General features: G+C 38.6%; 1 protein-coding gene across 1 annotated transcript in view; it reads right to left on the bottom strand.

The window, feature by feature from the left end:
- Positions 1–13,231, bottom strand: part of OXCT1 (3-oxoacid CoA transferase 1) — an 89,575-nt gene that overhangs the window by 49,303 nt on the left and 27,041 nt on the right. Inside the window, exons 6-7 of the mRNA XM_010585831.1 lie at positions 11,879–11,985; positions 7,183–7,243 (exon numbers count right to left, since the gene is read on the bottom strand). Coding sequence (XP_010584133.1) covers positions 7,183–7,243; positions 11,879–11,985 — 168 coding nt within the window. The remainder of the gene's footprint in view (positions 1–7,182; positions 7,244–11,878; positions 11,986–13,231) is intronic.

The following is a 13,231-nucleotide window of genomic DNA, read 5'->3' as shown; positions in this document are numbered from 1 at the left end:
AAACACAGGCGCACACAGAAGCAAGGAATCAAATACAATGAAGTGAAATAAAAACAACAAAAGAGCATTCAAGTCGGGAGGTAGGCTTCTTTTTGGCAAACTAGAATTCCTGTGGCAATGGTGTGCAAACATTTCTAGGAGCTGCTTTTCCAAATCAGTACTAGGAGTCCCTGCATTTCAATTCCAATCCTTCTCTGACTTGCTCTTTAACCTTCATGACTGGTGCCATAATAGCCACCAAACTGCTTTTTAACATTGCTGAATGCAGAAGCAGAAAAGGTATTAAACACTTTAGCCTTCTTTGTACTCTGCACTGGTAATTCTACTCTCTTCATTGAGCAGTGAAATATCAACATCCTTGGTCTCGCAGTCCACTATGTATGTACTGTTAGAAAGACTTCTTGCTACTTTCAAGTCTTCTTTATTTTCTACTGGGCTGGAGATTTCTGAGTTTGCTCCTATGTGCTTAAGCTTTTTTGTTTGTTTGGATTTTGTAATGCTTAGCCTCAGACATCTAACCTTGGTCTCATTATCTGTCATTTTTCTTTTCTGCATTTGAGATTGCAATGATTGTGATCAAGGTCAAATTCCTACTGCTCTTCCAATGCTTTCTCCACACTGGAAAAGTTTATTCTCAGGCTCTTAACACAGTCTTTCTCTAACTTCATTTCTTCTTAGCTGTACCTCCCAGAAGCCTTCATCTACTAAGTCTCTGAGTTCACAAAATCAGTCTTCCTAAGAGGCTTTCCTGATTTGCCATTTTCCCTTCTATGCTTTCTAAGGATCATGAGCTTGCATTTCATAGTTTCTCTCCAACAAGTGTTCACTCAAATCTTTCAACTAAGGTTCCTTTGGGAAAGGATATTGTAATGTCTATACTCTATAATTGGGTTATCTAAATTCAGATCTACAAGCATCCCTAATTCAGGATTTAGCCAAAACCTAGGCATGTAAATCCATTCATGCAGTCAAAAGCCCTGAGTAACCACCTAGATGTTTAAGATGCAACGACTTCCATACTTATACTAATAATATGTATTTTTATATGTAACATATATATTTTGCATATATCTTACTAATTTATTATGGCAACTTAGAATTCTGCTGTCACTTGTGCCAAAAGCTGCTGGTAAGGTGGCAGGACTAAGCAGCTCAGTGTCCAACCTGTGCCAAATGGGATTCTCAGACAAAACATTCCCCCACTGCAGATCCCTGGGATGCCCCCTCAGCAACCAACCCCTGAGGGCACACAGAGTCATCACTGAGCAACTAAACAATATTGAAAAAGGCCATAGCAACACAACAGCTCAGTAGTTACAGCATTTGCACAGAGGGACCTCAATTCTGTATCCTTCTTGGCTTCAAATCCTGACCCATGGTTTCCCAGAAACACAACCTAATGCAAAGTCTGTGCCCATCCCAAATCCAGAACCGCTTACTGTACCAGGGTTCAGTTTTGAGTTCCACAGCCAGAGCATCCAGGTAAGGAAAAATATTCTTTTAGATTATTTTTCCACTTTAAAATAGTACTTACAGGCTTTTTACAGTAAACTACGACTGTGAAAAAACCTTGAAGAATTCCTCAAAACAGAGCTATGCATCTGAGGAAAGTTTTGCCGTTGTTCAAGCACTTGGAGGAATAGACAGACACCAAAAAAAAAAGGTTCATTTTCCAGTTTCCTCAATAAAACACAATGTCATGATTTAGCACAGATAACAGGATACAAATAGCTTATTTCAGTCTGCTTCTGTCCCTTAGTGCAGTGCAGTTCATTGTACCTGAGATAATGGTGCTCACTGACGTGGCTGTGTTGTTACTAGGCAACCAGAGATAAAATGCAGGGTTTAATGATTTTTATTTAATGCATTTTTATGAGAAAGTACACTCTCTTTTTTCCTCCCCTGATATTATTTGAGGTGAAAATGCTGTTTACACAGGGAGATATATTTAGCCATCCTCTGCAATCTGAACAAGAAAATTATTCAAACTGGACATTCAAACAGCCAGTCAATAAATATTTCTAAACATATTGACTATTACCACTATCAAACACTTACAACATGGCAGTGGCTGAGATCTCAAACCACTTCACCTGGGACAAGTATTCAGTAGGTCTCACAGCAGAGAATAACAATGGCAAGAAAACAGACAACAGCTTAGGGACGTTTCGGGCTGTTATGGATGTTTATGTACTCCTCCAAGGCAGAAATCAAGAGCCCAAGCCTGTATCACCCTTCACATCTCCCATGCTGTCATGACACCCACACCTGGCAACGTCATACCATGCTTTTTCCTGTGGCTTTGGGTTGCCTCATTTCTCTCCAAAAAAGAGGCATCATCACCAAAAGCTGTCCCTCCCACGGGGGCTCTGCTCACAAGAGCCCCTACAGGAAGATGCACATCTTAAGAAGCATCCTAATATCACAGTCCTTGACCTAGAAGTCTACGCACACATCCAGGAGGCCTACCTGTAACTCTGAGCTGCTACACATTTCATTTCCCGTCACGCAATTCAAGGGGTCTCTGGAGGGGCCTGACAGCAGTGCCACCTGCTGAATTCAGCAGACATGTCCTTCATTCAACAGAGAGCATTGGAAACGTTACCACATAAATAAGACCACACGAGTCCTCAGGTTTCTTCACATGCCAAGTCCTTCCTCTGCACCTTTACAAGGGCTGGTGGCTCATATATAACTTGTGACTGCTGAGCTCCTTTTAGATCAGTTGATCTCCTGACTCTCCCATCTTTGCAATAGGAGCAGGAAAGTGTTTATAGATCTGAAAGTCAATTCAAAGCCTCAGGCTGAGTGCATTGCACAAGGGCTCAGGTCCAAACAAAAGCTACAGCTCTGACTGCATAGTTAACTCCTCCAAGTTCTGCAAGATGAATTGAGAAGCAGAATAAAGAGAGAACTTCTTTTAAAATGCAACACTGTAGAAGAACTAAAAAACAAATAAACTCCTGCATCATTTTGCTTTCACATATAGATAAAGCCAAACTAACTAATGCTGCCAATACTGGATTATTTAACATTTTTCTCTGCAAAGGTTACCTTCCAAATAACAGGAATCATACAATTCAGTTGAAAACTTCTTTTTGACCCTTAATTCTGGTCACCTTTAAATTAAAGTAGAAATTCCACTGCAATCAGCACAGTTGGATCTTTACAGACAGTTATCTGTGCCTCAGCATGTATCCTTATTATCATGAATGTTAGCAGGTTCTACTTCCTATCACTTAAATAAACAAAAGAAATGCATGTAATGGTCCAAAATATTTGTGCAGGTCAGTAAACGCCTCTTGCATTTCATTAGAAATTTACAGTCAATGTATTTCTGATCCCAAAAAGGGTACTGAACAGCTACTTCTGACCACTCACCTAGTCAAAATAAACCCGACGGAGGGTCAGACACTTTATTCTGAAATTTGTTCTAGGGGAATTTTAAAATTAAATAACTCTCCGCTGTGTGCCACAGACATAACTGGTAATGGTACAGCCTGACTTCCTCCTCCTTCAGAAGCCTCTCTATGCACAGCCAGCCTCATACCTCACAACATGGGAGAGTTTTTAAGCAAGCAGTAGCTATCAGTTTGTGGGTTTGGGAGGTGGGTTTTTTGTCTCTACTCTTATCCTCCACATCCGCAAATGCCACCAAGTTCTCCCACCTCTGAATCGTTACAAAAATTTAGTGTCTGTTGGTACTTCAGCTAAGAGAGTGTAAAATACCACACTGACTTAAACTAGACAACAGCAGTTTTAATACATTAAAGAAAAAAGTGTATTTTACTGTGTGTGCGTATCAGGAGATTTCACAGCTCCTTGGGCTAACTTGGAAGGACAGGTTAACAAATACAACTGATTCCCAGTGCACCTCCCGCTTTCACCAAGTTCACAGATAGTTTGAGATTGGATTTCCAGTAGTTTATATTTCCCTTGGTATGGATCTTATTATGCCAAGTGCCATTCCATATTTTTATCAATGATCAGAAAGTAAAACAAATTTGGGGAAAGATAGGTGACATCATAAATCCTAAGAAGGAAGCAGCAGTACCAGACACAACAGGTAAACTGGGTCTATTCAAATACAACATGTTTCATAACAAAACACAAGGTTAAGACATCTGTGACTAAGAAACACCTGCCATACTTACAGAATGCATGTTGGAAAACACTGATTACACTTTTCCTGAAGTACGCTGGAAACAGATCAACAAGGTGTAAGCAACTAACACTGTAGGGGCCCCTATAATGTATAATGATTGGCAAAGAGTACAGGTATGCAAACAAGAAAGAAGCAGGACCAAAGAGTAACTCTACTTTTCAGGTGACATTAGTGGCGGCAGCGTTACAATGCTGAAGACACTCCAGTTGGTCACATTTGTAAAGTTTCAGAAAAAAACAGAGCAAGAAGGAGATGGACATAAAAAGGATAGGAGAGCTGAAGAAAATGTTTTACAGTTAGAATCATTAAGACCTCAATCTGTTCACCATATCAACAGCACTGAGAAGTCACTCTGGGAAGGAAATGCCAGCTTCAGGGAGGTTTTTAATCTAGCAGAAGAGAGTAAAAGCACTGGACTGAACCTAAAGCCAAACTAATTACAGTAAAAAGACATATTTATACCAGTGAGGGTGATTAACCACTGGAACAAGCACAAACAGAAGGATGGGTTTTCCATCTCTTGTTTTGTTTGCATCAAGGCAGGATAACTTTCTGATTAAACCTGTCTTCCAAAATTCAAGTTATTCTCTGATTGAATGTACTTACTGAGCTTAATAGTGACATAAGTGAATGGCCTAGCACCCATCCTTCTAACGTAAAGTTTAACAAATGAAGTTCTGTCCCTGAAAAAGATTGCTTCTAAAGGACTCAATAAAACTAGATGTATGCAAATAAGCAGAAAAGGGAAATAAATAACCCATCAGCACAGCTACGAGGAACAACTCTTTTTCTCTGTATTTATAGCATGCATTTTAAAGGAAAAATTTCAGAAACTCAAAAATCAGAAACATAGCGGGATACGCCTCTAATTTTTGCTAGTTACCTGCCTCAGCTTGGTTCTTCATGCTAGATAAGCAGATGTTGGCAGCATAAGTCTGGCTGCATAACAGCTGTAAAGCTCCACATTCAAAATCGGGATGGGAGCACCAGACAGAGAACCTACAATCCTGCAAATCCCAATTAATCACTGCATGACTTGAAGACAAGTCTGACCTGTAGCTAGTGTGATGGAAAGAAGCAGGGATGGCTTCCAATCTCTACTTCTAGGACTGTCTGCTTAAATTGAGTTAAATGGTCAGTGGGTGAAAAACAGAAACAGAGCTGGGAACAAATACCAGAATTCAGAAATCCCGGCTGCCCAGAGAGTATCCAAATTACTACCCTACACAAACTTTTTTCTTTTCTCTGTAAGTGGAATTGAGAATTTCACCCTTCAGCCTTGAACGACATTAACTAAGGAGTCAGACAAAACTCTTTTCAGTTGCCTCAGTTCCCTAGTGATGAGCTCTAGACAGCTGCAGGCTGACAATGCTCAGTACTGAGGATGTACTAGATGCCATATTGAGATATCTCGTTCTGGTTCCCTGGGTTTGAACTCTTAAATCCAAACACAACATTCTGAATTCCACTTTGGAAGAAAGACACTTAAATATTAAGCCAATGAGGCATTGCATTTACTCAAAATATCTATTTGTCCTAAATCTCTGGTTATGCCTCTTCACCCATTAATTTGCCCATAAAATACTAGAGTTGTAAGGTAATATTTATGTGCCATGTTGCAAAAAGCTTGTCAGTTTTTAAATGATATTGAAAATGCAACAAGACTCACGGTGGACACAGTTCACAGCAGAGCTACTAAAGACTGTTAAGTGGAATTATAGCAAGAAGGATGTCACATAATTGCTGCTCACTGACAAGAAAATTCTACCCTATCACACATGGAGAGAAAAGCAGAAAGAGAGAATGAGATGGGATGTAGGTGGAAGGCTTTGATCTACTTAAATTCTCTAAAAGCCAGACTGAACAAAGTATGAAGGACAAGTGACTAGAAGGAAAGGGAATCAGGAAAGATCCTTTATTTAATTTTTATATGGAAAAATGTTTTAAACCTTTTTTGAAAATCAACTGTGAAAATTCATGCACTGAATTTTCATGTTGCTGAATTGTCACTGTAAGTCATGTGACAAATTCTATGGTATTTTTTGCCATAGTTCTGTAAAACACAAAGAAATAACTCAAGTTCCCAAATGTATTCTCCAGAGATGTTTAATATAACAAATATATTTTCCAGGTAAGATTTTACCAAAATAAAAAACCAAACCCAAAACCCAACCCCAAACAAAAAAACAAACCAAAACAAAAACCCTGAAGAAACACAAGCCTCTTCCACTTAGAATTTACTAGAAATAGCCTGGAAGAGTTTGTCTTGATCTTATTGTCAAACCATATTTAGCTTTTATTAGGCATATAAAAAACTTACCAGAGAGTCATGAAAAAGCTAACAGAGAAGTCTATCTTTTAGATATTTCTATGGCTTAGCCACTCTCCAGTCACCAACATATTTCCAGTGTAGGCTGCTCCATGGTTTTAAACTTATTGTTTTAGACAGCAAGGAAAAAGGACAAAAACATTGGAAGAAACTTCTAGATCATCTAGTCCATCCTCTTTCTCAAGGCATAACCAAATGTCTGTATCTCATTCTGGACTAATATTTACATAATTTACTAAATTTTAGAGACTGCAACTGTGATAGCTCCATGATTTGCTCATTCTGTGTTGTTATGTACTTATCCTTATTATCAGGCAGTTTTGCATAAGGTCTTATGTGAATCTTCTCAAGCACAGCCTAAGTCTACTGTTTCTTTTTTCATCCACGTATTATTTTATTTAACAAATGTGAAGGCTGTTTTCCTTTCAAAGGCTGATCACAGTGAACATGAAGTCCTGGACAGGATCAGCTGAGCTGTAATAAACTGAGGAACCACGGTGAACTAATCACTAAAACAGAGCACAGTGTTAGGAGTGGGCAATCCAAGGAGACAGGTTAGACCACTGTCCCTGCCAGGAAATCCCCCAATGAGTCAAGAAAAGAAGAACTCTGTCCCCAGAATACTATGCAAAACAAAGGGGTTTGTTGACTGCAATGGTATAGGGCTTCCTACATTTCAATTCCCTACCTCTACCACAGTTGTCTTGGCAGCTTTGCACATAGGTTGGTTGAAGTTTCTTGCAGTTTTCCTGTGAAAGAAAAGGAATAAATATTAAAAGTTGTAATAGTACGAGAGAAGATTTTTCAGCGATAAGCTACTACAAGTATCTCTGTAATATAAACATCACAAATCTTTTCTCCAAATAGCTACAGGACTGATAAAAAAAAAATAGGAGGGAGGAAAAAGTATTACGAAATTGTGTAAGATGCATATGAAATCAAATCCTATTTTGCTACATTAGAAAATACTTATTACAGCTCTTTTGACTTTTAATCACGACATTGTTTAAATGAAATTGGGCATATAACTGATACCTTCACTCATTAGATCCAACAGCAGCAGTAAGCTGGGCTTTGTACAATGTACCTTCCCATTATTTCACTGTATTTCACTGCACAAAGAATGAAATTAATCTCCACAGGGGGGCCAGCACAGGGCCTAACAACCTCTCAAGTCCCACATATGCCTTCAGAATTCAGACTAGGACTTGGGATAGCACTTTGCACAGTAGTAAATTTAGTCCAATTCTCTTGACTGAAAAAGCTGTGCCAGTTTTGGTGCTCACTGCAAGACTCTGGCATTCATCCTAAGTATTCCAGTAACAAGGAAAAAGAACCTTCAGGGAATAAAAGTAACACATGACATGTATAACCATGCTGGGATCCTAATAAGCACCATGAAAAACAAGTGACTTGTGTCACCCCCTCTCTGTATTTTTCACAAAACAAACAAAACTATGTGGCCTAATATTTAAGAAAAATTATGTATATTTTAGCAGGGTTCCACTGATAGCTGCTCAGCATTTTTCTCTTTTAAAAAGTAGGATTCTTGAAAATTTTTCATCAAAATGCATGAACTACGGTTCAAAACCTCCTTTCTCCCCGGGTCCCTTTCCACAGAAGCATTTTTTTTTCTGACCATCCTTGTTTCCCAATGCCTGCTCCTCCGTTCTTCAGCCTTTTGTGCGATGACCATGCCTAGTGCTATAGTCATGCTGAACTTTGGGATGCTGCTGCCACCGCGTGGCTTTAGGGGAGGTAGAGCATTGAAATGTCTAAATCCTGAGACTAACGTGCAGGTTGAACAAGATTTCTAGTGCAGAGAACTACAGAATCAAAGCTATACCCAAAGACATCTATCTTGGAGAAATCTTGTTTTATTTGCAATACACAGCAGCTGTGAAGCCTCTAACAGAGGCTACAGAAGGGACAATATCTTTTGTCTGCAGGTCTCCTCTGTGGCTGTGTAAATACAAAAGGATGTAAGAAGCGGAAACCATCAAAAAAAAAAAAAAATACTTGAATTCTTCTCTTAGTGCATGAATACAATACTAGCTAGTAGTGATTTAGGGAAAAGTACCCTCAACTAAGCAGAGTAGAAAATGAGAAGAAAAATAGAGTTACAAAATCTGAATTAAAATAGCAGGGGAATGGATACAGATTGGGGAAGGCAGATGTGGAAACAAAGAATTCAGTATTTCATCCCAAGTGACTACTTTTCCGAGCCAAAGACCTTCTCAAGATCATAGTGGCTGGTCTGCCAGTAAAAGAAACTGATATAAAATTATTTTTACATAAGAGGAAAAGTTACAAGAAAACATTTCAATGTCAAATTAAGAAGACTTAATGGGCTTAATTCAGACCCCATTTATAAAAGCTTAGGCAATTTAGAATGTTCTTGGATAAGTAAAGTTGTTTCTTTCACAAGAAAAAAATCAAAGGTCTTATTTCTAAAGAACACATCATCCAGAAGAAGAAAAAACAGAAATATTATACTTATTTTCCAACACAGAATAATGTTCACGTTTTTGGAGTATGCAATCCAGAAACTAGCTAGCCAAGTATGCCTTTTTATTTTAAGATAGCTTTCTGGACATCTAGAGTCAGCAATGAGTACAAAGTCCATTGTTCCAGCAATGGATTCCTAAGCTGACCCAAAGGCATAAGAACAGCTGTTCTCCCAAAGGCAAAAGATAGCAAACTAGTTCATAGCAGACTAAACCAATGCACTACATCCACTACATACCTAATGGTGCAGAGATGAAGGGGCACCTCAGATGTGAGATGAATTTATGTATTGCAGAACCACTTGAAGCATGAAAAGATGATCTGACATGACTGTCTGTGACAGCAGGAGCCCTGACTCCAGTTATCCCTTCAACATCTCTGCTTCTTTGTCCAGAGTGTACTTTCATCAGCACCAAACCACACCTCCAATTGTAAAGTGGAAGTATATTATGCTAGAACAGCTCCAAAGCAGAATGGTACCAGATGAAAAGGGAGGGGAGCCAAAGGAGGTAGAATATCCACAATAGCCATGGCACTCCCTGCTGTTGTCCCTCACAAGCAAAGCTCCAAAGGAGCTTAAGAAATGGAGACACTCTGTTCCACTAAGTAGAACTAGTACCGGCATCAGACTAAGAAGGCAAAATGCCTATATACGCATCCTTTCAGCTGGCACAGGAACAAGGTGGGATTATTTCATTATGTTTGAGGGAGTCTTGGATTATTTGCCTTGATAATGGTGCACTATACCTAAGAATTATTGTCTACTGGGCCAGACACAGGTCTTATTAGGCAAAAGCTGTGGTGCAGAATAGTCCACCACAGCATGCTGTACGGAACAAAAGAGCTAGGGGACACAAAGTATCATGTAGAAAACTCTGTTTAAAAAATTGCTTTCTAAAGGAGCTGGTGCCATTTTGGATCCCCAAGAAAACGACAGCTTGATGTATGAGACTAGACAAAAAACCCTCATGCTGGCCTGTGGTCCAAATAAGTCTACCTAAAGTACACCCTTTAGATTTAAAAAAGCTCTTAGCTTAAGGGTGATTAACAGTTTGGCAGACACTCCATTCCTATTGGCTCCACAGATACCAGAGTCACGGGAAACACTTTATGAATAGTACCACACTGCTGTGAAAGTGGCGGCAGATGTGAGCAAGCACAAAGCCTATGTCTATCTAGGCATACCTCAGCAAACAGAAGTCACATAATAAAGAAAGTATGGAAGGGTCCCACTGGCAGTGAATACATACTCAGCATGTAGCACAATGTCAAAAATAGGTTTTCCTTTTCGTCCTGTAGATAACAGAACTATTGCTGTTATACTCTAATCTATTACAATTTCCTCCTCTGCTGTCTCCCACAGGCTATGAGATGGGCCCATGTGTTTCTCTGTTGTAGGCCATGAGGTAAACCTGTGTCTCATCCAAAACCAGAATGGGTCACTGCTTATCATGAGAAAATTCTTTGAAGCTAGCAATACTCTATATGGAATAAGACACTGGATGATGATGTTTCCATCTTTGCTTAGTTACACTTGAAAGGAGTCAAGATTTTTAAGTCTCCACTCTAGATGGAAGTAGTATTTGGTATCAACTGTATTGTGTGAATGTGGGAGACATATGAAGACTTCTGAAAGGAACAGGAGGGAGAGGGAAAGGTGTAAAGAGAGACCACAGGACATAAAGGAAGAGGGGGGAAAAGCGAGAATGCAGCCAGGCTGTTTCTGTGGAGACTGAAAGAATTTTTCAGAGAAAAGTAAGCATCAGTAGACAGATATGGGGTAAAAGCACAGACAGCAGAGGCTCAAGATCAAGCAAAGACAAGGTCAAGGAGGAAGACTGTTTCCTGTATTCCATCTCTCAGAGTCTAAGGAAAGCAGTTTAGCAGCCATCAAATTCATGTGCACGCACACAATTAAGTTCAGTTTTCAATCCCAAACCATCATGTTTTGCCAGTGGGCAAGCCAGGATATCAAGAGTTGGGTAAAATAAAAAATTCTTTCTTAATTTTCAAGTATTTAAATTTAATATTATTATTATAAGATATATAGATAAAAATTTATGTGAATTCATGCATATATATACATATATACACAAAGAAAAGCATTACTTTATTGGTATTATTTTATCTGCATATTTTTCAGTTGCTTTTCCAACTCCGTGTTTGTTTTAATACATACAAAGACAGACTGCACCATTCAGCATCTTGTAGAAAACTGCAACTGATTGCCATAACAGTTACCTTCTCATCTGACAGCCATAAAACAAACAAATAAAAACCAGATGTTAAACATAAGCAAACCTCTCCTGCTTCAGTTCAGGACAAACCTGAGCACAAATATAGCAACTCAAATAAATGATGTTATCACTAGTGCAACACCCGAACTTATTACTACAAAAAATGTTTAAATTCATATGATGCCTCCCCCTACACCACTGAGATCAAATCGACTTTAAACATACTTTTCTGGGGACAGAATCAAGTTTTCCCATCACTGATTGTCCAGGAGACTGACTCAGCTTCCCTCTCTTCTGACATAGACAAACCTGCACTCCTTGGGTCAGCCTTCAATTACACAAGGAAAAGGACCCAAACTAACATGAATATTGAAATGAACAGAGTGTCACTACATTTCTCCAGAGTCATAATGACATCGGTCTGCTATGTCTCACTTTTAACTACCAATGTTTTATTTTACAGCTATGTTTGAAAACTCAAAAGTCATTAGAAAAAGCAATTATATTTTGGGCTTTATAGCTGTATAACTTGACAGTAGGGAAAGGCAATATGAAAGAAAGTGGAATCAGTAAAACATTATTTTACCATCACACGGGAGATCATTAAATAATCTTCTCCCGTTGGTAAACAAGTCATACCTGAAAATGATGTTTCCTGCACGATCAGCCTTCCATGCCTTCACTAGAGCAAAATCTCCAGTAATTGACTTCTCCAGAATAAAGTGACGGCCATCAAACTCTCGCACCTACAGAGAAAAGTACACGACTGAGATGTATGTTTCTTCAAACAGACCTCCCATGTAGTATTTATTTTATGGGATTAATTTTACAGACTATTATATTTAAACTTCCTTTTGTACTACATAAAGTTTTATCTGAAAAACTGTAGCTCAAATGTGTAATAAGGGAGAAGCAGATAAAGGCTGTAAACCCCAGTTTTATCATAGTGTCTCTGTTTCGTGAAACAGAACAAGAATCAGATCCATATTCCTGCTGCTCCATCTACTGGAATTAGACATGCTTTCTCCTGCACATCTACCAGCTAACAAAAAACCGAAGTGCTAAAGCAGAACTGTTGAAAAAGATCATAATCACTGCCCACCACCAGAAACCCAAATATAAAACAAAGTCGATTTGAGACAGACTACTCAAATCACATCATCTGACAGGCTGAATTTCATTTGGTTTTCTCTGCATTTATGATCATATTTGTAATGATATGTGCCTGAAGCCAGAATATGTAACTGACAAACAGTTAGTATTTTAATCCCATATAGAAACATGAAACAGCATTTCTCTTAACAACATAGAAGGTTAGAGTATACAGAAATACTAACTGAGAGCTATTTAAAATTGCTGAGAGGGGGAGGAATTATGACAGAAGTGTATCAGAAGTCAGGTTTTCGGTCCTGTAAAAGGAGATCTGAGCTTTTATAAAATGACACTTGCATTCAAAATGGATTTGGAGAATGGATTTGATCAAATCATGCTAGTCATGTTATTAGCCCCCCAAAAGACTGAGGAGAGTAAGGAAAACTTTTCCACAACTGTTAGAAGTAGAAGAAAAATGTTATCAAAATCATAAGTTATCTAATAAACAAAACCTTCCTTCAATTGGTAAACATAATAATGACGTATTCAGTAAGAAAATTAAGGAAAAAAAAGACTAAGTAAATTATTAGATACTGAAAATAGCCATGTATAAAATACGTGAAAACCAGGGGCAGGGGGGTGGGCAGAATTACCTTTACCCCAGAGACATTCTTGAGGTAGAATTTAATGCTGTTTGAAGCCTAATTGGAACATACAGCATTAGCCCCATCCGTTTCTTCAAGTACAGTTATGGCACTGAGAAATCTCTTCCCTTCTCCAAATTCTACATCCAATTTCAATATGAAGCCCTTGTTTCTCACTTGGAAGCCACACTCTTTTCATTTCTTTGCAATTCCAAATACTCAGCTTAAATTGCATTTCAACTGTTGGCAAACGTGT

This window comes from Haliaeetus leucocephalus, unplaced genomic scaffold (assembly GCF_000737465.1).
Source record: "Haliaeetus leucocephalus isolate CR32 unplaced genomic scaffold, Haliaeetus_leucocephalus-4.0 Scaffold120, whole genome shotgun sequence".
Lineage (NCBI taxonomy): Eukaryota > Metazoa > Chordata > Aves > Accipitriformes > Accipitridae > Haliaeetus > Haliaeetus leucocephalus.
Note: the sequence above shows the minus strand (reverse complement) of the source record. Positions and strands in the feature narration are given on the sequence as shown.